This window comes from Bombus affinis, unplaced genomic scaffold, assembly GCF_024516045.1.
Source record: "Bombus affinis isolate iyBomAffi1 unplaced genomic scaffold, iyBomAffi1.2 ctg00000166.1, whole genome shotgun sequence".
Lineage (NCBI taxonomy): Eukaryota > Metazoa > Arthropoda > Insecta > Hymenoptera > Apidae > Bombus > Bombus affinis.
Window position 1 is genome coordinate 100,214 of NW_026108879.1, and position 25,991 is coordinate 126,204.

The 25,991-nt window shown below is 43.4% G+C and overlaps 2 protein-coding genes across 5 annotated transcripts in view; one reads left to right on the forward strand and one right to left on the reverse strand.

Annotated features, from left to right (window-relative positions):
- LOC126927600 (6-phosphofructo-2-kinase/fructose-2,6-bisphosphatase-like) overlaps positions 1–25,991 on the reverse strand; it is a 136,610-nt gene that overhangs the window by 5,800 nt on the left and 104,819 nt on the right. Inside the window, exons 1-3 of one of the 4 annotated variants that reach the window (XM_050743656.1) lie at positions 10,145–10,230; positions 8,176–8,557; positions 7,415–7,684 (exon numbers count right to left, since the gene is read on the reverse strand). The exons of 2 other annotated variants lie outside the window; for them this stretch is intronic. In XM_050743656.1, the coding sequence (XP_050599613.1) occupies positions 7,415–7,684; positions 8,176–8,391 (486 nt within the window). In that variant the 5' untranslated portion in view covers positions 8,392–8,557; positions 10,145–10,230. Of the gene's footprint in view, positions 1–7,414; positions 7,685–8,175; positions 8,558–10,144; positions 10,231–25,991 lie in introns of those variants that run through there. One more of the 4 variants, XM_050743655.1, reaches the window with a different exon arrangement.
- LOC126927599 (uncharacterized) lies at positions 1,801–25,567 on the forward strand. Its single transcript, XM_050743653.1, has 2 exons — positions 1,801–2,476; positions 24,037–25,567. Exon 2 carries the CDS (start codon positions 24,159–24,161, stop codon positions 25,395–25,397), a length of 1,239 nt encoding a protein of 412 aa, XP_050599610.1. The 5' UTR covers positions 1,801–2,476; positions 24,037–24,158; the 3' UTR covers positions 25,398–25,567.

Below are 25,991 nucleotides of genomic sequence, written 5' to 3' on the forward strand. Positions count from 1 at the left end.
ATAACGACCGTTTTCACAAATATCTCGCCAGCCTGTCCCCCACAACCGACTCAAACTACTCACTATGGAAAGCCTCCAGGAAACTCACGCGCCCCCCCCACAAATAATACCTCCAATCCGCCGCCCGCAGGGTGGATGGGCGCGTAGCCCTATAGAAAAAGCCAACATATTTGCTGAACACCTGACTGAAGTATTCCAACCCCATTCCTCCATAGCTGCAGCGGACGTCACCGAATACCTGCACACTCCCTTCCAAATGTCCCCTCCTATTCAACCCTTCACTTCTGCAGAGATCATAGAAGCAATCAGTCGCCTAAACCCCAAGAAAGCAGCAGGTCACGACCTAATAGGAAATAAAGCAATCAAGGAACTCCCCATAAAAGGGATCGCACTCATCGCATCAATCTTCAACGCCATCCTCCGCCTAGAACACTTTCCTAAGGCGTGGAAAATCTCACTAATCACCCTCATCCCCAAACCCGGTAAACCAATATATGAAGCCAGCTCCTATCGCCCAATCAGTCTCTTACCTACCCTGTCTAAACTATTCGAGAGGATGCTCACGAATCGTCTCCTTCCACTCCTAGAAGAATTGAAAACTCTCCCAGATCACCAATTCGGCTTCCGAAAACAACACTCAACAGTAGAGCAAATCCACCGCATAACCCACATGATCAGCCAAACCCTTGAAAAGAAAATATACTGCTCAGCCGTATCCCTAGACATCCAACAGGCATTCGATAAAGTATGGCATGAAGGGCTACTCTACAAGCTTAAAAAAATCCTACCCCACCCATACTACTCCATGTTAAAATCCTACCTTACCAACAGACAATTCATAGTTAAATGTCTAGGCGCCACTTCCGTAACATTCCCAATAGAATCCGGCATACCGCAAGGTAGTGTCCTCGGACCCCTACTATTCTCCATCTACACTGCCGACTTACCCATATCAAACGAGGTAACAATAGCAACATTTGCCGACGACACAGCACTATTAGCTACCCACGCAGACCCGGCAATTGCCTCATACACTCTCCAGCGAAGTCTCGACTCCATGGAAAAGTGGTTCCAAAAATGGGGTTTTAAAATAAACGAAAAAGATCCTCCCATGTAACCTTCACGCTCCGAAAACAAACCTGCCCCCAGGTTACCATTAACAACACAATAATCCCAAGCAAGGACTCCGTAAGATACCTGGGCATGACCCTGGACAGGAGGCTAACTTGGAAAGAACATATCTCGGAAAAAACAAAGCAACTAAAGGAAAAACTAAGAAAATTCTATTGGCTCACGGGCCGACGCTCCAAACTAAACATACAGAACAAAATAACCCTCTACAAAGCCGTAATAAAACCTGTCTGGACCTACGGAATCCAACTATGGGGAACAGCAAGTAACTCCAACATTGAAATACTCCAACGCTTCCAATCGAAAACGCTAAGATCCCTATTAAATGCACCCTGGTATGTTACCAACGAAACAATCCACCGAGACCTCAAGATACGAAATACACAAGTCCAGAAGCAGATATAGCACAAGAGTCAACAACCACCACAACCCACTAGTCACCCAACTACTGGACACGACGGACCAGATCCGCAGACTAAAAAGAAAATACCCACTAGATTAAACCCTTAGTCCTACTAGAATCAACAATATAAAGCTATTATAATCCATGTCATTGTATCACGCCAAATTAAGTTACTGAAAATTCTCAACGAGAATTGATTGTAAATATTCTAATAAATAAAAAAAAAAAAAAAAAAAAAAATTCACATTAGAATAAAACTTTAGAGTTTGATCGTCTCTCACGGTGCCTAGAGTTCCTACATTTCCTACAACTCTCACCGTTCCTGTATCTTTCTGAGTTCCTTCATCATTTCTCAAGGTGCCTACACGGCCTAGAGTCTTCTAAGGCTCTCACTTATCCAGAACTCCGACAGTTCCTATAACTCTCAAGGGCCTAGAGCGCCTAAAGCTCTCCTTCTCTCATTCAAGACTAACTCTTCTCTCGTTATCTGTATCTTAATCAACGGCGTTACTACTTTGTGTGATTGTATAAAGTGTTGGAAATATACATTATTATAACTCTGACTTCCAGTGTTATACCGCATCAACCACCCCGATTATCCTAACCGAAATACGGGGATCGAACTATTCGTGGTGTCGATTATTCTAATCGTAACGGGAATTTACGACTCTCGTTGACGCGTATTCTAACGACCGCGTCTCCCCGCGATAGCTCGATTAAACATGGTCCTTCGAGCCGGATACTGTGTCAAGTGAAAAGTGCACGCCAGTGACACCCACTCTCATACAGTGCCACGTGAATCCAACACAACCAGCAGCGGAAGCGTTACCACCCCAGCGAGGTCAGTAACGTAAAGGGTCGTCACCTTTGAAGAGGTATAATTCGGTGGTTGAAACGCAACCACACAGCCTCCTGCCACAAAGTGGACAATCGCCAACAGAAGTAAGTTCAAACGATTTCATTATCAATTACATAAAAAATAATGGCAACCGGAAACGAACTTGCCGTCTTGCGTCGACGCCGGAGCTACTATATCGCCCAGTTTACACGCCTCGAAAAAAAACTCGACGACATTGAACAATCAGGCTGTTCGGAAGAGATCGACTTGCTTCAAATTAAAGAACGTCTAGAAACCGTCGAGAAGGAACTCCGTGCATTACAACACCAGATCGTAACTTTAGACGAGGGAGAGATCGCGCGCGGCAGTGAGCTAGCGGAAGAATACGAAAGACTGCAACTCCGAGTAGCCAAACAATTAATCAATACACGACGAAGTATACCGTCACAATCGACAAGCGGCGAATCAGCCGTCGGCCGCGAGTCCGCGTCGCTTAAACTCCCGGAAGAACAAACGCGCGGTCTCGAGATCAGAGAACAGTATAACGATATATGCGATCGGCTAAGACGTAACCAACGTACAGCACGACAACCCCGGTCATCGAGACCGGCACACAATGGATCAGCCACTGGTATCAAATTGCCGCGAAATGCTTTGAATCAGCCAACCTCTCACGATCCACTGGACCGGAAGGAAGTGAATCCCATCCAGGACAACAAGGATCAACCTCCGCCGACGGAAACCATCGCAGTAACTCGAATGGCGATCCCGTCGCACACCACGCGGAGCTCAGCGCGTGACACTCATAACGTGTCACCCACACGCGATCTGACGACAACCACGTTCCCATCGTCAGCATCGCAACCATCTGATTCAACGCCACAAAACGTCTTGAATCAGTCCATCACTCGAGATTCTCTGGATCGGACAAAGCTGAATCCCGTCCAAGACGACAACGGTCGTACTTCGCCGACGGAAATCATCGCACCAGCTCAAATGGCGATCCCGTCGCATACCACGCGGAGCTCACCGCGTGATACTCACAACATGTCAACTGTCCGCGATCTGACGACCACGTTCGCAGCGTCAGCATCGCAATCATCTGATTCGACGTTACACAACGTCTTGAATCAATCAATCGCTCGAGACCCTCTGGACCGGAAGGGACCGACTCTCATCCAAGACAACAACGGTCGTATTCCGCCAACGGAAACCATCGCATCCACTCAAACGGCGATTTCGTCGCATACCACGCTGAGCTTACCGCGTGACACTCATAACGTGTCACCCACACGCGATCTGACGACAACCACGTTCCCATCGTCAGCATCGCAACCATCTGATTCAACGCCACAAAACGTCTTGAATCAGTCCATCACTCGAGATTCTCTGGATCGGACAAAGCTGAATCCCGTCCAAGACGACAACGGTCGTACTTCGCCGACGGAAATCATCGCACCAGCTCAAATGGCGATCCCGTCGCATACCACGCGGAGCTCACCGCGTGATACTCACAACATGTCAACTGTCCGCGATCTGACGACCACGTTCGCAGCGTCAGCATCGCAATCATCTGATTCGACGTTACACAACGTCTTGAATCAATCAATCGCTCGAGACCCTCTGGACCGGAAGGGACCGACTCTCATCCAAGACAACAACGGTCGTATTCCGCCAACGGAAACCATCGCATCCACTCAAACGGCGATTTCGTCGCATACCACGCTGAGCTTACCGCGTGACACTCATAACGTGTCACCCACACGCGATCTGACGACAACCACGTTCCCATCGTCAGCATCGCAACCATCTGATTCAACTACACAAGATGTCTCGAATCAGCCGAATGCTCCAGATCTGCAAGACAGGAAGGAACTGAATCACGTCCAGGACAAAAACAGTTATACTCCGCCGACGGAGAACACCACTTTACATGTTACACCTGACATGGACATCATATCGGAGAGTCTTTCTCCACGACCTAACGCGAAGAATTCTCCATCGCCACGGCGGCGAGGAGCCACGCCTGCGAGTAACCCAAATCGGGATCATCTCCACGTTATTACCACTATGACTAATCATTTAATTGTTAGTAGTTTTCAGAACGCGCCAGCTGATTTCAACACTTGTCCACTAAGCCCACAGAGCACTACGTGGGACAAATCTCTGATTCTGTCTCTTGCGGATTGTTGGGCCACGCCGGTACAGCTACCAGCCATCAGCGAGAAGGCGCGATCCGGATGGGTCTACGGGGGGAGCCTCGTCCCTCAATCAACCATGACCTCCTCCACGCTTCCTCAGCCGAAACAGCAACGAGGATGTCCAAATGACATGCAATACTTTCACGAATCTGATGTTGCAGAGATACCATACAAGAAAGGCGAAATCTGCTCCAGGTCTTACCACGATACAATCCACGACATGTGGGACAAGATAGCACAATTGGGGCAGATCATCGGGGGGAGCTCAGTCCCCCAATCAAACACACAACTCTGCGGCGTGTTCGAATCTATACCATGCATCACCGGAGTTTCATTCAACGACACCTCCTGGGGCAAACTATTCAAGGACACCTCATGGGTCGAGGTGTTCCACGATACTGCATGGGCCGAACCGTTTCACGATACATCCTGGATCGTGAACTTCAACGGCCCCTTAACGCAACGGCGAACCAGACACCAGGACAGACGGGTGTCCTCTACGCAACGGCTTTTCGGTCGTATCATCGAGCTTACCCTGGCGACGACGGCCTCATCAAGGCAACTACAAACATCGAAGAAGGCAGATGAAAAGCGCATCTCCATACAGATATGATCTACCATTGGGAAATCGGCGAGATGTATAACGACACCTCCAGGTCTGAGGTGTCCTACAATACTTCGTAAGCCGAGCTCTTCACGACATTTCTGGATCCGTGAACTTCAGTGGCAACTTTCTTGGCAATGCCAAGAACCACGGCGGTCCAGACTACAAGGCAGTCAACGGTCCTTCGACGCAGCGACGAAGCAGTCTCCAGGACAGACAAATATCCTCAGCGCACCGGCCTTCCAGCCGTATCATCAAATTCCTCTTGGCGACCACTACATCCTCTGGACGGCCACAGTACACAGGGCAGCAACAATCAACAAGGAGGCGGATAGAAGATTTAATCAATTTTATCTCTACAGGTTTTTGATCGGTGCCCTCTCAACGGGGGGAGGATGTTACGCCGTGCAACACATCTGCACGCCATCGCGCGCGGCTTGCCAACCAACGGTCTACCTGTCGTCCTTCTAACACTCCATAGGCCCAAGGACCCACTATAAAGTAGCAATTCTAGCTGCATTGTTCGCACACAAGGTCTAAGCACATCTGTTTGCCAGAAAAGACTTTCTAATTCCAGAAGTGTTTTCGGCCGGTTTTTAGAAAGGTCCTTGGGTTTATTATGTGCTCTTAAGAATAACGAAGAAAGCGGAGATATACCTAACCGAAAATCTGAGTTTCCCTATAAACAATGTCGCCTAGGACCCAAGTTGGTAGGAGGTTTCTTCCTCCTCTCTTCCTTCCTAACATTGGTCCCAACCAATCGACATCGCGGATTATTTCCCTCACTTTACTAACTGAAAATGTAAGCAACGAATCCGCGTTCTTCGTTCAAAGGGCACACCCATACCAAGCTTTCCTCCGCATTCACATTAGAATAAAACTTTGGAGTTTGATCGTCTCTCACGGTGCCTAGGGTTCCTGCATTTCCTACAACTCTCACCGTTCCTGTATCTTTCTGAGTTCCTTCATCATTTCTCAAGGTGCCTACACGGCCTAGAGTCTTCTAAGGCTCTCACTTATCCAGAACTCCGACAGTTCCTATAACTCTCAAGGGCCTAGAGCGCCTAAAGCTCTCCTTCTCTCATTCAAGACTAACTCTTCTCTCGTTATCTGTATCTTAATCAACGGCGTTACTACTTTGTGTGATTGTATAAAGTGTTGGAAATATACATTATTATAACTCTGACTTCCAGTGTTATACCGCATCAACCACCCCGATTATCCTAACCGAAATACGGGGATCGAACTATTCGTGGTGTCGATTAATCCAATCGTAACGGGAATTTACGACTTTCGTTGACGCGTATTCTAACGACCGCGTCTCCCCGCGATAGCTCGATTAAACAATAATATTCATTTATCCATGTTCTAAAACTTCGTTCAGATTAATCAGACTGATTGAGTTCGATCTAGCAACGTGAAACATTGTGATTATATTCTATCTGCTATGTACTTGACTGGGAATATTTCTTTGAACTTCAACGCTCATTCTCATTAGTCAAGCAAATATTTCGTGGATGTAAATGGATAAATTTGCATACAACTGAATTTTAATCAGTTACAGACTGTTAGCGCAGACGTTAAGTCACTCGATACTTTTCCCCAGTGGCCAAGTATTCAATGCTTGAGTCATCCGTGAAGATTTATGTTATTATTCATTTTCCAAGATACGATTGAAAGTTGTTCGCTTAGAGAATTAAATTGACAAACCTAGTAGATAATAAATATTCCATATCTAGGATCCCAAACTTATTGAAATACAAATTATAACTGCATTAACTAATCAATCACTGGGAAAATTTTGATCAAATACTAATGTTAAATGTGTCAATTATAGTACCATGTTTCTAACATAATACTGATACAATTAGATTAATTCAAAAAGCTTATACCCTATAAACCCTATATACTCTATATACCCAAAAAGCTTATACCGTTATACCCTATAACCTACAATGATAACTGTTACAGCTATCTACCATTTACTACACAAATAAATTAAAGCTCTTAGAGCTAGGGATTGATAAATTCAACCGATTGAAGGCTCGTTTAAATACAGCCAGAAGATTAGGCAAGTAGTAAGTGAAACCGAATTTACACATTTTTCGATGAATCATCCTTAAAAGTATAAATTATCTTCACTCGCTATTTCACTTTGGTCAACAACACCTTAAACGTAATTCAATGCAAGCAGTGACGAAATTTCGAGGAGGAAGACGCGTTTGATCTGAAATTACCTGCGGATAATGCTCCTGCATGTCTTCATAAGACAGCCCCTCACAGATACCGGCGTGGAGTTCGTTGAGTGCTGTCACGTGTTCTTGGGGCGATTCCACGCCACGAGCAGTCGCGATAGTCCTTCGAAGGCGACTAGTTAGCACGCGCAGGTCGGGAATACGCATAGCGTTGAACTTGGTGGCCAACGCTTGTGCATATCTCTCGCCACGTGCGCTTAAAACTGCGTCACCACCAACCTTACCCAATACGTTGTACTCGCTTTCGCCGTGCTGTAATCAAAAGAGAGAGGGAGAGCTTTAGTTTTACCAAATCGTAGAATATTCTGATTACGTTCAAAAAGAGAGGCGTAGCAATGATAAGATTACGATCAGGCGAGAAGAAATTACTTTTGGAACCAAACCCTGATAAGATAGCAAGATTTTAAAAATACAATATGTATGTTTTTACGTATGCGTATACGTATACGTATGCTTTTAAAACATGTTGTGTGTAAACAATTGAGGACTCGTCATGCTAAATGAAGTGCTCAGTTATGTATGTTAATCTTTTTAATAATTGCAAGCGCCACGACCTGGCTCAATTGTCCTTGACTCAGCTTGTAATCTAAGAACAAACACGTTTCTTCATTATCGTTATCATTATCACTTGTCGAAAAATTCTTATAATTAAGACTAAAGACGCTAAGGCTGAGCTTCTAGGATTAGAACATTTGAGATGGGGATTAAACGATGACAAATGTAAAATTTGATGGATTACCAACCCGAGAGAAATAAAGAGTATGCGGCTCAACAGTGACGCTTCCAAGATATCCAAGGACATTTGTCTCCACATCGCCAGACACGATGCAGGACTCGATATCCATGCTGCCGGTGTCGATACGGATTCGTGGATACGTCTTCTCATCCATTGGCTCGTAAGATCGAATGTAATGAGCTATCTTCAATCGTAGATCTTCTTCGGCTGTTATTGAATCCATGCCAACATAGCAAGCGCTGTACCGCAATATCTCCTTGTAATTTCGCTCCAGTACAACCGGATCGTCGTAGACGCACTCGATAATGAGGACGCGATAACCGCTGCCCGGAAAAATAGTCGAAGACCTCGGCGCGCTGCGCTCGCATCACCAACGTGGCGTCCAGGATCTTCAAACAGGAAAATTCTTAAATGCAACTAACTGTGACGACTCGCAAACTCAAATTTCAGTATATTTCTTCCTACGCATTTTATTTAAATAGACATTAGACTATATCGATTTTCAATTGTCTTTCTTTGTATTGTATATTTGGAGAGATTGCTGCAACAAGGAGGTAGCTTTCCAATAATTTGTGTAAACCAGCAGAATGCAAGTCAAAATTAACCAAAACTATATCATATTTTGACACGTGCTATAAATTCATGATCTAAGCTAATATTTGTATTATTTAAACACATTTGAATATGAAACCTATACTTTTGTTTTTCTCTCCCGATAAATGCAATTTAAATACTGAAAGTGTCTTCATGTTGCTACAGGCCCTTCGTCAAAATTAATTATCGCTTTGTTCAATTAAGAACACCGCCGGCCATAAATATTAGGGCACATATTGATATTTAATACGAATGGAGTGCTTTCGTTTCTAGTAATTTCGTTATAAATCTGTTATTTCATTCGCGGCATATGTACTTTGTAATGTAAGATATAGCAGATAAAGAAAAGTGTCAAAGTGTTCCAATCGATGCTTATAACGTGTAGATGTCCTAATAATTATGGCGAGTAATTTATATATGAATTTACATGTTGGTTTCTCTTATTGTTAACATATATATCAAGACCACATAGAAAGAATACGATAAATTAGAATAAATAGGAATATTTCAATATGATATAATTTGGAAGGAAAAATGCACCGTTAATTTCAGAATTAAATAATTAGTTTCCTATAATATCTAAGATACGTTTCCACATAGAATTTAAAATTTAACGTGAAGACACGTTTTACCGTTGTAGTCTTCATATTGAATTCGTGTCATATTTGTTCAATTCTCGACTATTTCTAAAGCGCATAATATCGAGAAAATAACGAGCCGATCTTAAGCTACTTTCAACACCATGAACTATTGCGGTTTCTATCGTGGAACGTTGGTACATGTTGTTAAAAATATTAAGCAAGGTAAAACTCGTACGACGATATTCGGTTCGGTCGGAGAAAGGTAGACCGGCTTGACTAGCCTCGGTTTAATCGCGTCGTCCACCGTTAGCGCGATCTATGTATAAATACGACCCTTGACCGTTCTAATATTCTAATCTATTCTTGCAGCTCCGGTTACATAATAACAAAAAAAACACGTGTTTCTTCTTCCGGTCGGATTCTTCAAATGCGCAACGATTAAAATTCTTTCTTAACTTTGTTCTATTATTTTCGATCAAATGCAATCGCGCGTGCTTGCATTCGTTTCGACATTGAATCTTTCTCAACTTTTTTCGATTACTCTCAATCAAGCATAACCGAGCGTATTCTCGTTCTCGTGTTGATACCGAATCTTTCTCAACTATTTTCAATTATTTTCAATCAAATACAATCGCGTGTGTTGTTGTTCTCGATTCGATACTGAAATCTCTTGAACTTTTGCGATTATTTTCGATCGAATGCAACGGCACGCGTTCTCCTTTCGATACTGAATTTATCTCCAGATTCTATTCAATTTCACATCTTTACTAGACGTTTGTCACGCGTCTAATTGATGCTTACAGCTACGGAATTTCCGCCTGCGAGCCATGTAGCGCACTCGTGCATCGCGTCTCGTTGGGCCAGAGCTCTCAACGCTGCGTTTGTAACCCCAAACTCTTTTGCCCTGACGTCACCTTAGGCGACCACTTCTAAACATTCTCCAGACAGCCGATACTTGAACATTACACATGGCGACCTTGGCGACAATGTATATTGCCGGAGTACCTGAGGGTTCATCTATGTCCTAACGATCCTTCCACCGAATGTTCTAGAAGCGTAGCAATAGTCAGTACGCCTACAGGGTAGTGGGGATAATGAAGGATGAAAAACAAAAGAAGAAACAGATGTCACCGAGAGTAAGAAAATATTGTAAGAGCCTCAGTCTCGAACGGCCACGGCTAGAGTTCAGAAGTGTATAAACGAGGAAAAAATAAAGTTTTCTTCTTTCCTTTAAATTTCTTTCTTATTTTACGTGACATTTTGGCGATCCTGCCAGGATACATCAACGTTGGATAAAACAAGATTACGGTTTTGGCCTACGGGACATCCGACCAAAGGTGTATCAAGCAACCTGGATTACGAAAAACGGTTTTATTAGTAAGTAGAACCATTTCCTCTAAAAGGATCGATCGATTGCATTCGATAACGTCAGACTCCGACGATCTATTACTCTGAAATGGACAAAAGGGACGATAAGAAAATTACACCTGTCGCTTCGACTAGCGGTGATCCAAACCTGCGGGCAATTTTGGATATGATGCAGCGCCAGCACGAAGAACATAAGGCAGCTATAAATGATTTGTATAAACTAATTCGCGATGAAAGCACTCAACGGATCAAGGAAATAGAACCAATAGGGAAGACTGTGGCCGAACTCAAGCTAGGAGTACAATCCTCCGTAGATACGTCTGAGTTCAACTCAATTATGACAGACGATACTAGTTCTGCCAGCAGAAGCACTACTCGGGACACCCGCATAGTGAAATCTCCGGAAGAACGCGTTCGGATCAAAGAAACTCCAGAAACCTCCGACCCAGCGAACTCCGAGGACGAGGAAGAAGAATCAGCCTCGTACGAACGACATATGTTCGACGCGAAAACCAGCATCGAGTTCATCCCAGTCCTCAACGGTCAAGATGACATTGGAGTGGAGGGATTCATCAAGCGGGTAAGCGAAGCTAGATCGGAATGTAAGGAAAAGCGTGCTTTATTGAAATTAATTTTAACCAAACGCATTGTCGGCGAAGCCGAAAGAAGCATTAGACATTCAGTTATCGAGACGTACGGCGCCTTATTCGAAAATCTGAGGAAGTTCGTATCGATTAACGTAACTTCAAACGGTGCGCGAGATATATTACAAAGAACTCGGCAAAGTTTTAACGAATCAGTACACGGTACGTCAAAAGATTTCGACACGGTCTTAATGAACTTATATACGCATTGCAACACGAAATCCGCGATCCTATTCGACGAGCAGTCGCGATAGACCTAGAGAACGAACGCGCAACCGAAACGTTCATACTAAATTTAAAACCCGAGATAGAAATCAGAACATCAAGCATGAAACCGCGCACCTTACAAGAAGCACAAGATGCCGCGTTCGAAGCAGAACTATTAATCGGAGAAATTGAGCGAAACCGCGGAAATCAGTGCAGCCAGCAAATAAGAGCTCACTCATTCGCCCGAGGGAATGTATCGTCACAACGCAAACCCCCACTTAGGAGCGGTCCGATGACTACGCTCAATCGCCTGCCGACAAGCACTCAAATAAACAACGGAGGGAGAATGAAGTGTTTTAAGTGCAACCAAATAGGACATACCGCAAATTACTGCCGAAAATTTTCAACCGGCCAGCCAGCGAAATCTTCCGCCACCGCGCAGCTACAATATAAACATGGAGAATGCGGGACGAGAAGAGGAAACAGCGCTACCAGAACCTCGAGAGACGTCGTACGAGTACACGCAACAACAGGAAAACTTCTATCCATTGGAGTTCGATCGGGAACAGAAATCAAACGATATTTAATCGATACCGGTGCAGGAATAAATTTAGTTAAAAGATCAAGTGCCATATTTAAACCTAAAATGACAGTAGCTAAAACATTTTACATGGGCAATGACAAATTCCAAACTGACGAAACAGTAGACTTTCAATTCTTTAACATCATGAACACATTTCACGTTGTGCCAGACGATTTTCCTTTAATAGAAGACGGAATAATTGGTTTACCTATGCTCTCTAACTACTCATATCGAATTAACAACGAATCGATACAATTAAACGGGAACGAAATATTTTTCCAGGCGCCGAAAACCATTCTCCCAGGGCAAACCAAAATCGAAACAATTTATCTGGATAAAGTTCCGACGAGAGTATGTTTCTGCAATACTGGTGAGCAACCAACTATAATCACTAATGATCTTTCTTATGAACACGATCTCGATAAAATTGCTAAAATGAAACAAATAATTAGACTAGACCATATTGAAGACAAACTTCGTATTCCTATCGAAAAGATCCTCCTACATTACATAGACGTGTTTGACCTAGAATCCGATACCCTACCTTGTACTAACCTAACAAAACACACTATTACCCTACGCGAAAACAAAATCGTCAATACCAAATCGTACCGACCTCCCGAGGCCCATAAAGCAGAAATTGAAAAACAAATGAAAAAAATGTTAGATAAAAATATCATTGAAGAATCAGATTCTCCTTACAACAGTCCAGTATGGGTAGTACCCAAGAAATCAGACGCATCAGGCAAACAGAAATGGCGTATAGTTATCGACTTTCGAAAATTAAATGAACCTACCGATCAAGACGCCTACCCACTACCGACAATCGACGACATTCTATCACAATTAGGCAACGCCAAATTCTTCTCTGCTCTAGATTTATCTTCGGGATTCCATCAAATATCTATGGACCCCGACTCAAAGAAATATACAGCCTTTAGCACACCTCAGGGACACTTTCACTATAATCGCATGCCATTCGGTTTAAAAAACGCCCCAGCCACCTTCCAACGCATGATGGATACCGCGTTACGAGGATTATTGAACAAATACTGCTTTGTATACCTTGACGACATAATAATATTCGGTAGTACAATTCAACAACACAATGAAAACCTTGCTATAGTATTGCAAAGATTAAAAGAGTTAGGACTAAAAATCCAACCCGACAAATGCGAGTTTCTAAAACCTGAATTAGAATACTTAGGACATGTCATAACACACGAGGGCATAAAGTCAAATCCTAAAAAGATCTCCGCAGTTAAAGACTTTAAGATTCTCAAAACACAAACAGACGTAAAGTCATTTCTCGGATTAGCTGGATACTACAGAAAATTCATTAAAAACTTTTCCAAACTCGCCAAACCATTAACAGATCTCACAAAGAAAGACAATCCTTTTAGATGGACAGAAACGCAACAGACAAGCTTTGACACACTAAAAGAAAAGCTATGCTCAGCCCCAGTTTTAGCATACCCAGACTACACGAAAACATTCACACTCACCACAGACGCTTCCAATGAAGGAATAGGCGCAATCTTATCACAAGACGGACATCCTTGTTGTTACATATCACGGACACTCAACCCCCCAGAGAAAAATTATTCTACCACAGAAAAGGAATTATTAGTTATCGTATGGGCAGTTAAGAGACTCAGGCAATACCTGTTAGGAAGACGATTCGTTATTCGAACCGATCACCAAGCACTCACTTGGCTCAAAAATTGCAAAGACCCTTCCTCGCGTTTGATTAGATGGAGACTTAAACTCGAAGAATACGAGTACGATATTCATTATTGCAAAGGTAAAGAGAACACAGCAGCCGACGCACTTTCCAGAAAAATTTACCAAATTACCGACAAATCAGTCCCAGACACACCTGCAAACTCCGAAAATATTGTAGAACACTTTAACGCATGGTCAGAAGACGCGACACACCCGAGACGACTTAAAATCACGCCAAACGATCACACCTTCTATCAATTGAATAGAGAAACATTAGGTCCATTCGACAAAGATACTTGGATTCGAAAAATTTTTGAACTAACCAAGAAACACAAGAAAATTGGGATAGGAGACAATAGTTTTACCGAAGCCGAAAAAGCTAGGATCAAAATAACACTCATGTTTATTAATGACCAAATTGAAGAAATAACTTTTGCATACGAACCAATACAAACCATAACTGACGAACAAGCTCTAGACATTATACGCGAAAACCATAACGACATTAGTGGACACTTGGATATTCAAAAGACATATAGTAAAATCAAAGACCAATTCAAAATCCCACGCCTCATGGAAAGGATAGAAGATTTTATAAAAAATTGCGAAGCTTGTCAACGACAAAAGCTAGTTAGAATCAGACCCAAGGAACAACCCGTAATTCCTCAGACATCAGTAGAGCCAAACGAAAAGATAGCCATGGATCTAATTGGTCCGATGCCTAAAACCACACGTGGAAATCAATACATTCTTTCGACTCACGATGACCTAACGAAATATCTCGTTTTAGTACCACTGAAAACACAACGAACCGAATCGATTATCGATGCACTACTGCACCACTACATTTACATCTTCTCAGCACCCAAAACGATACTAACAGACCAGGGACAGAACTTTATTAGCGAACTAATGGAAAAATTCGAGGAAGCATTTAAAATCAAACATATAAAGACCACTAGTTTTCATCCTCAATCTAACGGATCCTTAGAACGAAAACACGCCACAGTAAAAGACATGATTCGCACGAGCCTACACGATTCTAATAAAGAATGGGATCAGGTATTAGACTTTATTTGCCTAGGGTATAATACCGCGATACACGATGCAACTGGATTTTCACCCTTCGAACTAACATTTGGAAGAAAAGCCAACCTCCCGTCTTCCGTATCCCGAACTTCCAATTACACTTACGAAGAAATGTTTGCACTATGGCAAAAACAATTGCAAAAATATAGAATGATAGCGAAGAACACTCTTGAACAAAGTAGAAAGAGGTACATGAGAGATCAAACAAGAAAAATCATTAGAACTCAAACCTTATTTAAGGAAGGAGATCGTATACTCCTTCACAACGATCATAAGTCGGATAAATTGGACGACGAATGGTTAGGACCCTACGTTATTAAATCAGTCAAGACACCGTATTATGAGATTCTCATTAGAGATCGAGTTAAGAAAATCCACGGTAACAGAATAAAACCTTATTTTTCAGGACGATCACCCTTGCCGTCGGCTTTACCACCCTTAACGGATTAAAAATAACCCCTATTGACAATAATGGAATATTTCATGAGAAAAGATCCAAAGCATATCTTTATAGCGAACACATAAATGTTATTATAGGACTAGATATTAGTGCTGTATTGGAACAAGTAAGATATATTGAAAAGGGAGTAGCCGAAGTTAGGAATCATTGCGAGACACGAAAAGACTGTAACATATTACCAGAAATACGCTCTTTACAAGCAAAACTAAATAACGTCAGAACACTTAGCATCGAATTACGATCCTTAGCTCACATTCATCTCAGAAGTAGACGAGGACTAGTAGACGCTATCGAATCTATTAGTAAAACTCTTTTTGGAACCCTAGCCGCGAACGATCTAGATATAATCAACAAAAATATAGACAAACTCTTTGAAGAAGGTAACAGCCTAAAAACCATAGTAGCCAACCAGACAGCTTTGATTAAACGAATTTTAAATAACGACGTCATCCAGCGACTGAAACAAGTAGACACAGGTGTAACAAACGAACTTAAAACGCTTAACAAAAACGAGATCACCTTAATAAAAGTCATAGCTCTAGAAAGCTCACTCTCTGACTTACATTTCCAAATCGACGAAATATTCAATTTAATCATCTTAGGAAAACAAGGAATAATAAGCCCACAGATTATTGATCCCGGAACTTTTATTAACAATTACGCCCAAGTACTAGGTAGCAAAACAGTAGGAAACGCTTTTATACCAAAGGAAGAGAATTTCCAAAATGTTTTAGATATCTCAGAACTCACATTGTTTACTCGACAAAACAAAGTTTTCTTTGTAATTTCTGTACCAACAGTTATGGACATGGAATGGGATATAGAGCAAATATATCCCATACCATCTCTCACGAACAAAGTGTTTTTAGCACCTTTAGTAGTTCATCCGATATTTTTAACGTCAGGACTAAATTACATCAATGTCGATCAAAACTACTTGGATAAGCAATGTTCTATATCTGACTTTTACATTTGCAAACAAACTCAGCCGATTCACGACCGTCGAGTGAAGCACGATTGTAACCCTGAAATCTTAAGCGCAGAAAACACTGTCAAATTCTGTAAGGTAGTAGTTTATAACATTGAAGATATAACTTTTATCCCATTAAACGCTGAGAATCATTTTATAGCTATACCAGAAAAACCAATAGATCTGAGCATTTTCGAAGAAAAGACACATCGAATTGTTAGACTAGAGAAACCATCTTTGTTACAAACTAATAAAACCGTAGACATATTGTACAAGAATAACCATATGAGAATCAGTGGTAGTAGCAAGGAAATTTCTTACGAGATTAAAATCAAAACAGTCAATGTAACTAATGATTCAGACTGGATTATTTTACTAAATAAACTAGAGAAAACTACAAAACTTATTAACGATAATTACGGATACAAAAACACTCTGGATTGAATCGAAGATCAAACGAATCAACTAACTTTTGCTCGTAGAATCGATCAAGTTGAATCACGGGGAATATCTATATTACAAATTATAGGATATTTATCCATTGCTCTCATATGCTTATACTTTCTCAACAAAATAGGAATGCCGAAATTGTATTTTCATTTATTCTGTTGTAAAATCAAGCGAAACACGACAAATAACAATCCATCAGCCAGCGCTCCGATGCCAATCAACCCGGCACCTATCAACATATTCACCCCGATTCTACCTGTGCCCAGCACCAGCAACGATTCACAAGTAACCTTCGACCTGGAAACACCCAAGGCAAAATTTCACCCATCTATCTTAAAGAGGAAAAGGAATCTATCTATCCATCTATCTTCGAGGACTAAGTTCATTCTAAGGAGGGGGGAGTGTAACCCCAAACTCTTTTGCCCTGACGTCACCTTAGGCGACCACTTCTAAACATTCTCCAGACAGCCGATACTTGAACATTACACATGGCGACCTTGGCGACAATGTATATTGCCGGAGTACCTGAGGGTTCATCTATGTCCTAACGGTCCTTCCACCGAATGTTCTAGAAGCGTAGCAACAGTCACGTACGCCTACAGGGTAGTGGGGATAATGAAGGATGAAAAACAAAAGAAGAAACAGATGTCACCGAGAGTAAGAAAATATTGTAAGAGCCTCAGTCTCGAACGGCCACGGCTAGAGTTCAGAAGTGTATAAACGAGGAAAAAATAAAGTTTTCTTCTTTCCTTTAAATTTCTTTCTTATTTTACGTGACAGGGTCACCGGTGGCCGGCACTCAACTTGGCCGTGGTATCATCAAGATCACCGGTGACCGGCGCCCCAAGATTAGTAGCAATACATAATTTGAATAATTATTTTTTATTAGCAATTAATTATAACTATTTATCAATAGTTATAAATTTTTTATTATTACCATCGTTACTACAATGGTATGACGAAATTAATGCAGTATAAAATATATAAGAATAGTTTTATTTATACATGAAATATAGAACAATTATTTAGCATTTCACAAAGGAACAATATGAAATAATGTCTTTTTATGTTAATGAATAATGTTAATGAAATAATGTAAAAACTAGGAAGAGCACAATGTAATATATTACAAAATAGAAATTAAAATTTGTTCAAAGCGCCGCAAATGTTGATTTACGTAACAAGTCTATTTAGCGTATGTAATAAATCCTCTTAACGACCGTGTTGAAAACAAAAACGGGAAAAATGAAAAACTAACGAATTAATGATCAAACACGTGACTTGTACACATAATACAACCACAAAATAGGAAGTAAAAAAAGAAAAAAAGAAGAAACACAGATAATTGTTGGTCGAATGGAAATAATACTACGAAGCCGCTTATTTAAGATGACTAATATGATTTAATGAACAGGTTTCGTTTTTAAGTGTAGCAATTGGCAGTAAACAAAACAGAATTCCCAACCTTTAGTGGAATCGCCGTTCCAGTTGAGTCTGCGCGAATGGCGTTGTGCCACTTGGCTTTTTCCACGACCTGGTAAACCGCACATCGCGATTACAACCCCTGAGAATTTTCGGGGAGACTTCATTATCCCCGACGTCCTTATTGATTTTATCCTTGATATTATCCTTGGGTTCTGAAAGCAACAGAATCTATGATACTCGTGTAATTAATTGCATTTTCACATGCTTGATGTGTAGACGTATGGCCAGTGATAAACATCAAGGAGACAAAGGATTGTGCAACAAAGACGCGAGTATAAATGTACAGATCGTGTACAAATTTAACAACGCCAATACGCGATTACGATAGAAGTCAGATATTTTCTAAGGCATTTCATTGTAGCATCCGGTTATTTTTATGTGTATAATAATATAATAATAACGACCAATTTTAGAAGATGCACCCAAACGGCTATGATAGATCTGACCCGGTGCCAAGTTAGTTTGTTAAGCCAGCCAACAGTCGAATGATCGTTAACAATGTGAACGTATGTGACATAATTCGATAGAAAATCGAACAATGTGATCGTATAACAGTAAGAATGAAATTAGTGAGAAAATTATCGTTTCCCTCCGACGCATCTTCGATTCACAAAAGAACTCTTTCTCGCGCGCTATGAGCAAGATGTTTTAAATTTTTATTTTGTTTTCGTCGAATGAAATATTTAGGTTTCTAGGAAACAATGAACGTAAAAGTGAAAATAAAAGATATACGCGAGCATTATATTGCGTGCAACATTTGTGTTACGCCACGAGGCTTACCACAGGCTGTATTTTCTAACCGTCGCTCGCGGCCCTACAATGTCGCAGTCAGATCGCTTTATCTGACCGCCGGATCATATACAATGTATCGACGAGCGCATAGCTGTCGCCAAGCAGCGAGTTTTCGAAACGTCGAATTTCGTCCGTTACGTTTTCCACGCAAGAATAGACATACGTGATCATAGGCGCGAACGGTGGCGTGACCTAAGTAGAGTGGGGGTCGTCTTAAAAATGAGACAAAGAAATCATCTAAAGTCGGCTAGTTCCTTGTGACACGTCGAACGTTACACATTGAATCGAATCTAACACATAACGCCTGTCTCAAGCTGCGAAGTGCGATAGGTCTCGTTATAAGCAAACCGCTAAACAAACCTTGACTGTTATCTTTTTCGTTTTTAATTGTTGATCTTTGACTGAATTTGTTGTTTCGTTATTTTTATTAATCTTTTATCAACCAACCCAGTATAGTTGTTCATATACACTCAAACCTAACCACCTCTATTCTCGTAATAGAAATAGGGGATCAATCAGTTCGTGGCGTCGATTGTTTAATCGTAACGAGAATTTACGACTCTCGTTGACGCGTTATCTAGCGATCGCGTCTCTCCGCGAACGGTTGAAACATTTGGTCCTTCGAGCCGGATTCAGTGTCAAGTGAAAAGTGCACGCCAGTGACACCCACTACCATACAGTGCCACGTGAACCCAACACATCTAGCAGCGGAAGCGTTACTACCCCAGCGAGGTCAGTAACGTAAAGGGTCGTCACCTTTGAAGAGGTATAATTCGGTGGTTGAAACGCAACCACACAGCCTCCTGCCGCAAAGTGGACAATCGCCAACAGAAGTAAGTTCAAACGAGTTCACTCTCAATTACATAACAAATAATGGCAACCGGAAACGAACTCGCCACCTTGCGTCGACGCCGGGGCTACTATATCGCCCAGTTTACACGCTTCGCAAAAAAACTGGACGACATCGAACAATCAGGCTGTCCGGAAGAGATCGACTTGATACAAATTAAAGATCGTCTAGAAACCTACGAGACGGAACTCCGTGGCTTACAAAACCAGATCGTAGCTATAGACAAGGGAGAGATCGCGCGCGGCATTGAACTAGCGGAAGAATACGAAAAACTACAACGCCGAATAACTAAACAATTGATCAATATACGACGAAGTACGCCGTCACAATCGACAAGCGGTGAATCAGCCGCCGGTCGCGAGTCTGCTTCGCTTAAACTACCGGAGGTTCGGATACCTACATTTGACGGCGCCCTCGAGGATTGGCAGTCATTTTACGATTCCTTCTCGTCAACGATAGATCAAAATGAACATTTAACACCGGTTCAGAAATTTTATCATCTCCGATCAGCCCTGACTGGATGGGCCGCGCGAAGCATACAATCATTAGCCATCGCCGAGGCAAATTACGCAATCGCCATTGACGTTCTTAAAGAAAAATTCGACTGCCACCGTCAAATCTGTATGCGTCACTGGGACTTGATTTCGACTATCCGAGGATAACTAAGGAAACACCCGAAGCTATAGATGATCTTATCGAGACAGTCAAGGTAAATCTCCAAGCGTTAGAAAAACTTGGGGACCCAGTCACGTCAAACGCCGTTCTCTTAAAGCTTTTCACGTCGAAGCTACCCTCAGCCATCATTCGCAAATGGCAACATACACTACCGGACAAGAAACTGCCGTCATACACGCACTTGGTAGATTTTCTGAAAACACGGACGAATGGCGATAGAACGTGTTCAGCATCAACCGTCAAAAAAAAAAGGGCGTCCGATCAACACGACCGTCGGCGACCGAACGCGCCGCGAAATTATACATTCATAACTACACATAATACGTTGGTTTGTCCGAACTGCCACGGACAACACGAATTATGGAATTGTCATGTCTTCAAAGCGAAGTCGCCCAAAGAACGCCTGGAAATCGCCAAAAGGGCGTCGCTCTGTACCAATTGTTTAGACGTCGCTCTTACTCAATGCTCCGCGGGGTCATATCGCATCTGTAGACAGCGACACCACACGTATCTGCATCAAGACCATGGGCGTAGCAAACCACGAACACGTGTCAACCGAACATCAAGCGGTCGATCGTCGAGCGACCGATCATCCAACGGTAGATCTTCGCCTAGTTCACCGACCCCGCGTTCCTCACATCGTTCGAGACGCACATCCTCGTCTCCCCGAACGTCTCCCCGAGCATCTCCCCGAGCGTCTCGCCGAGCGTCTCCCCGAACGTCTCCGCGAACATCTCCGAAACGCGAATCTCGGTTGTCGCGAACGGCGGCTTCGGGATCGACTATATCGTCCAGTCCTAATCGACAAGGAAAACAATGACGTCATCAGACGACTCTGCTAGGGACCGAACCACAGAAAACGGACTCATTGACCTCGCTTCCTTCTGAATCATTGCAGCACCATTTGTTAGTCACAGCACAGGTCAACATCTTGAACAATGAAATTCAACCATTTCGTTGTAGAGCTCTGCTAGACACCGGCTCTAGCATGAACTTTATCACCGAAAGACTCGCTAACTCATTAAAACTCAACCAACGGAAATGTTCGGTCCCAATCGGAACACTCAACACGTTATCGACGACCTCGAAACGCTACATCACGGCCACGATCACCTCCATTGACGGCACATACGAACGCAACTTGACGTTTCTAATCATACCGACTATCGCGTCTTGGGTCCCAAATCAACCCGTAGATCGCTCAACGATACAGATACCTAGGAATCTCCAATTAGCCGATCCAAGATTCCATAGACCTGCTCCGATCGAAATATTGTTGAGCGCCGGACCAACACTAGCATCACTCTGTGTCGGCCAACTTGATATCAGTCAAGCAAACGGGCCCGACTTGCGTCTGCAAAAAACGCGATTCGGATGGGTCATCGGACTCATTAGCATACGCATTTCACGCCTCCACGACGGCTTTACAGGTGGACCTCGCCCGTTTTTGGGAAATCGACGAGGGACCGCCCACCGCACACATTTCGGAAACGGAACGACAGTGCGAGGAGCACTTTCGAAATCACGTTCAACGCATCAACGACGGGCGATACGTTGTCGCTCTCCCATTCAACGAAACAACTCCTCCGCTTGGATCCTCGAAAGCCATGGCAATGAAGCGACTCACTTCCCTCTGCCGTCGATTCCAACGAGACAAACAATTCGAAGCCGACTAACACGCCGTAATAGAAGAATACTTGGAATTAGGACATATGACGAAGATTACCACGGACCACTGCACGGACGACGGATATTTTCTGCCACATCACGGCGTGATCAAAGAATCCAGCCGGACTACAAAACTCCGAGTTGTGTTTGACGGATCTGCACCAACCACCACCGGAGTTTCATTAAACGACGTACTTCATACGGACCGAAACTACAAGACGACATATTTCTTATCCTTTTAAGATTTCGTTCTCATCAGTACGTCATTACAGGCGATGTCGAAAAAATGTATCGACAATTTCTTGTGCGTCCAGAGGATCGGAAATTCCAACAAATTTTGTGGCGCAACTCTGATGGAGAAGTTGACATATATCAACTTAACACAGTGACATGCGGGCTGTCAGCGGCCCCCTATCTAGCCATTCGGTGCCTCAAACAACTGGCAGACGACGAGGGTCATCGATACCCACGAGCAGCGATGGTCTTACAGCGAGACTTCTACGTCGACGATGTTCTCACAGGAGCTGATACAAAGGACGAGGCACAATCACTGAGAACGGAGCTCATAGAATTGCTTAAACTAGCCAGCTTAAACATTCGAAAATGGGCAGCGAACGACCGGGAACTGCTACGAGGACTTTCCGAGCAGGACATAAACGATAAGCTGCGACTAGGCGAATCGCAAACTTTCAAAACTCTGGGTGTTGTTTGGAATTCCTTTGACGATTCGATCCTATATTCCGTCAAAATCAATCCTACCGCCTCTCGAATTACGAAGAGAACAATCAGCTCCGAAATTGCCAAGATCTACGACCCTCTTGGATTACTGGCACCAGTGATCGTTCGCGCTAAGATGTTGCTCCAACGACTTTGGACTTTAAAACTTGACTGGGACGAGTCTCTTCCGGCTGACGTACACACAGAAAAGAGAAAATATTATTCACAGCTACCTTTGCTAAATAACGTGAAGTTTCCACGTAAAACTATAATCAAGACCGCAACGGAAATTGAATTACACGGATTCTGCGACGCCAGCGAAAGGGCGTATGGGGCATGTGTCTACCTTCGCACTATCACTCCGGATGGTCATGTCTGGACACGACTCCTCACTGCAAGGTCAAAGGTGGCTCCACTCAAATCACAAACCATTCCAAGGCTGGAACTGTGTGGAGCACTTCTTCTCACATCATTGGCCACTACAGTCCTTCAAGCCTTACCAAGCAACATTTCTCGGACCGTTTACTGGACTGATTCTACAATCGTTCTACATTGGATTAATACATCACCCCATACGCTGAAAACCTTCGTCGCGAATCGTGTGACAGAGATTCAACAGAAGACTCACACCTCCGATTGGCGCCACATTCCCACTACCGATAACCCTGCAGATCTCATATCTCGAGGCCAATCACCCGAAGACTTCCTGCGATCAACCATTTGGCAACATGGACCGGAAACGCTCCAACAACCTGAAAAATACTGGCCGACGTGGAACCCGGTACCATTAGCTGAAATACCAGAGCAAAAGAAGGCAACATGTCTGTTCGTGACTCCGCCTGACCACAGTCTACTGGAGAGATATTCTTCTTGGCCCAAGCTGATAAGAATTGCCGCTCGTTGCCTCAGATGGAGGCAAAAACAGGATCGGGGGGGACCTCTAACCACACATGATTTAACCGATGCGCATAACAAATTGGTCAAATTGTCACAACTCTGTTATTTTCCAGATGAAATACGTACTCTCCGCACAGATCGAAATGCTGCAGTGAAGGGGAAGCTGCAACGACTCAATCCATTTCTGGACAAGGACGAGATATTGCGAGTCGGAGGCCGACTCAGTCATTCACCAATGCCCTTCACTCAAAAACACCCGATCATTCTACCCAAATCCTCAGTTACAGCACTCATAATCGAGCATGAACACCTCCTAAATCTCCACTCCGGAACTCAAGCTACCTTATATGCCTTAAGGACATCTTACTGGCCTATCGACGGCCGTAGTCAAGTTTGGAGCACGCTGAAGAAGTGCGTACGTTGCTGCCGAGCCAATCCACCTCCAGTAGAGTACGTAATGGGCGACCTTCCAGCTGCACGGATAACGGAATCTCGTCCATTTACTAACGTCGGAATCGATTATTGCGGACCGTTCTACATCAAGGAACGAAAGGATCGCAACCGACGAAAAATCAAGGTATATGTAGCAATCTTCGTATGCCTTGCAGTTAAAGCAGTCCACCTCGAGCTGGTCACCGATCTCACTAGCGAGGCCTTCATTGCTGCTCTGCGAAGATTCATCGCTCGCCGAGGATTCTGTGTAACAATTTATTCTGACAACGGCACCAACTTCGTTGGCGCCAACAATGAATTACGAGAGCTCCGAAACCTCCTGCAGTCCGACGATCATAAGGTAAAGATTCAGTCCTTTTTAGCCGATCGACGAATCGAATGGCACTTCATTCCTCCCAACTCACCTCACTTCGGCGGGCTGTGGGAGGCTGCGGTGAAGTCCTTCAAGCGACATCTCAGACGTGTCGCAGGTAACGAGCTCTTAACATACGAAAATTTGAACACACTGATCATTGAAATCGAGTCTATCCTCAACTCCCGTCCTCTGACTCCAATATCATCTGACCCAAACGATCTTCTTGTCCTTACTCCCGGTCACTTCCTCATCGGAGATGCACTAACAAGCTTTCGAGAACGAGATTTCCGGGACACTCCATCCAATCGTCTCTCCAGCTGGCAACACATTCAAAGGGTCAAACAACATTTCTGGCGCCGCTGGCATCGAGAATACCTGAACGAGCTGAACATCCGAAATAAATGGAGCAAGGGCAGTCACGACATCCGAGTAGGCACCGTAGTAGTCCTCAGGGAGGATAACGTACCATCCATGCAATGGCCTTTGGGCCGCGTGATCAAGGTCCATCCAGGAGTCGACGGAATCATACGGACCGCTACCGTGCAGACGGCAACAACTACCCTGGATCGTGGCGTCAAAAGACTGGTCCCCTTACCCATTCACCCAGATCCAAACGAGTCCGACCACCCACACGGAGCGAAGGAGATCCGCCAGCGACGCACCTGACTCCACACCATATCATTTGATCGGTACCCTCTCAACGGGGGGAGGATGTTACGCCACGAGGCTTACCACAGGCTGTATTTTCTAACCGTCGCTCGCGGCCCTACAATGTCGCAGTCAGATCGCTTTATCTGACCGCCGGATCATATACAATGTATCGACGAGCGCATAGCTGTCGCCAAGCAGCGAGTTTTCGAAACGTCGAATTTCGTCCGTTACGTTTTCCACGCAAGAATAGACATACGTGATCATAGGCGCGAACGGTGGCGTGACCTAAGTAGAGTGGGGGTCGTCTTAAAAATGAGACAAAGAAATCATCTAAAGTCGGCTAGTTCCTTGTGACACGTCGAACGTTACACATTGAATCGAATCTAACACATAACGCCTGTCTCAAGCTGCGAAGTGCGATAGGTCTCGTTATAAGCAAACCGCTAAACAAACCTTGACTGTTATCTTTTTCGTTTTTAATTGTTGATCTTTGACTGAACTTGTTGTTTCGTTATTTTTATTAATCTTTTATCAACCAACCCAGTATAGTTGTTACATATATACTCAAACCTAACCACCTCTATTCTCGTAATAGAAATAGGGGATCAA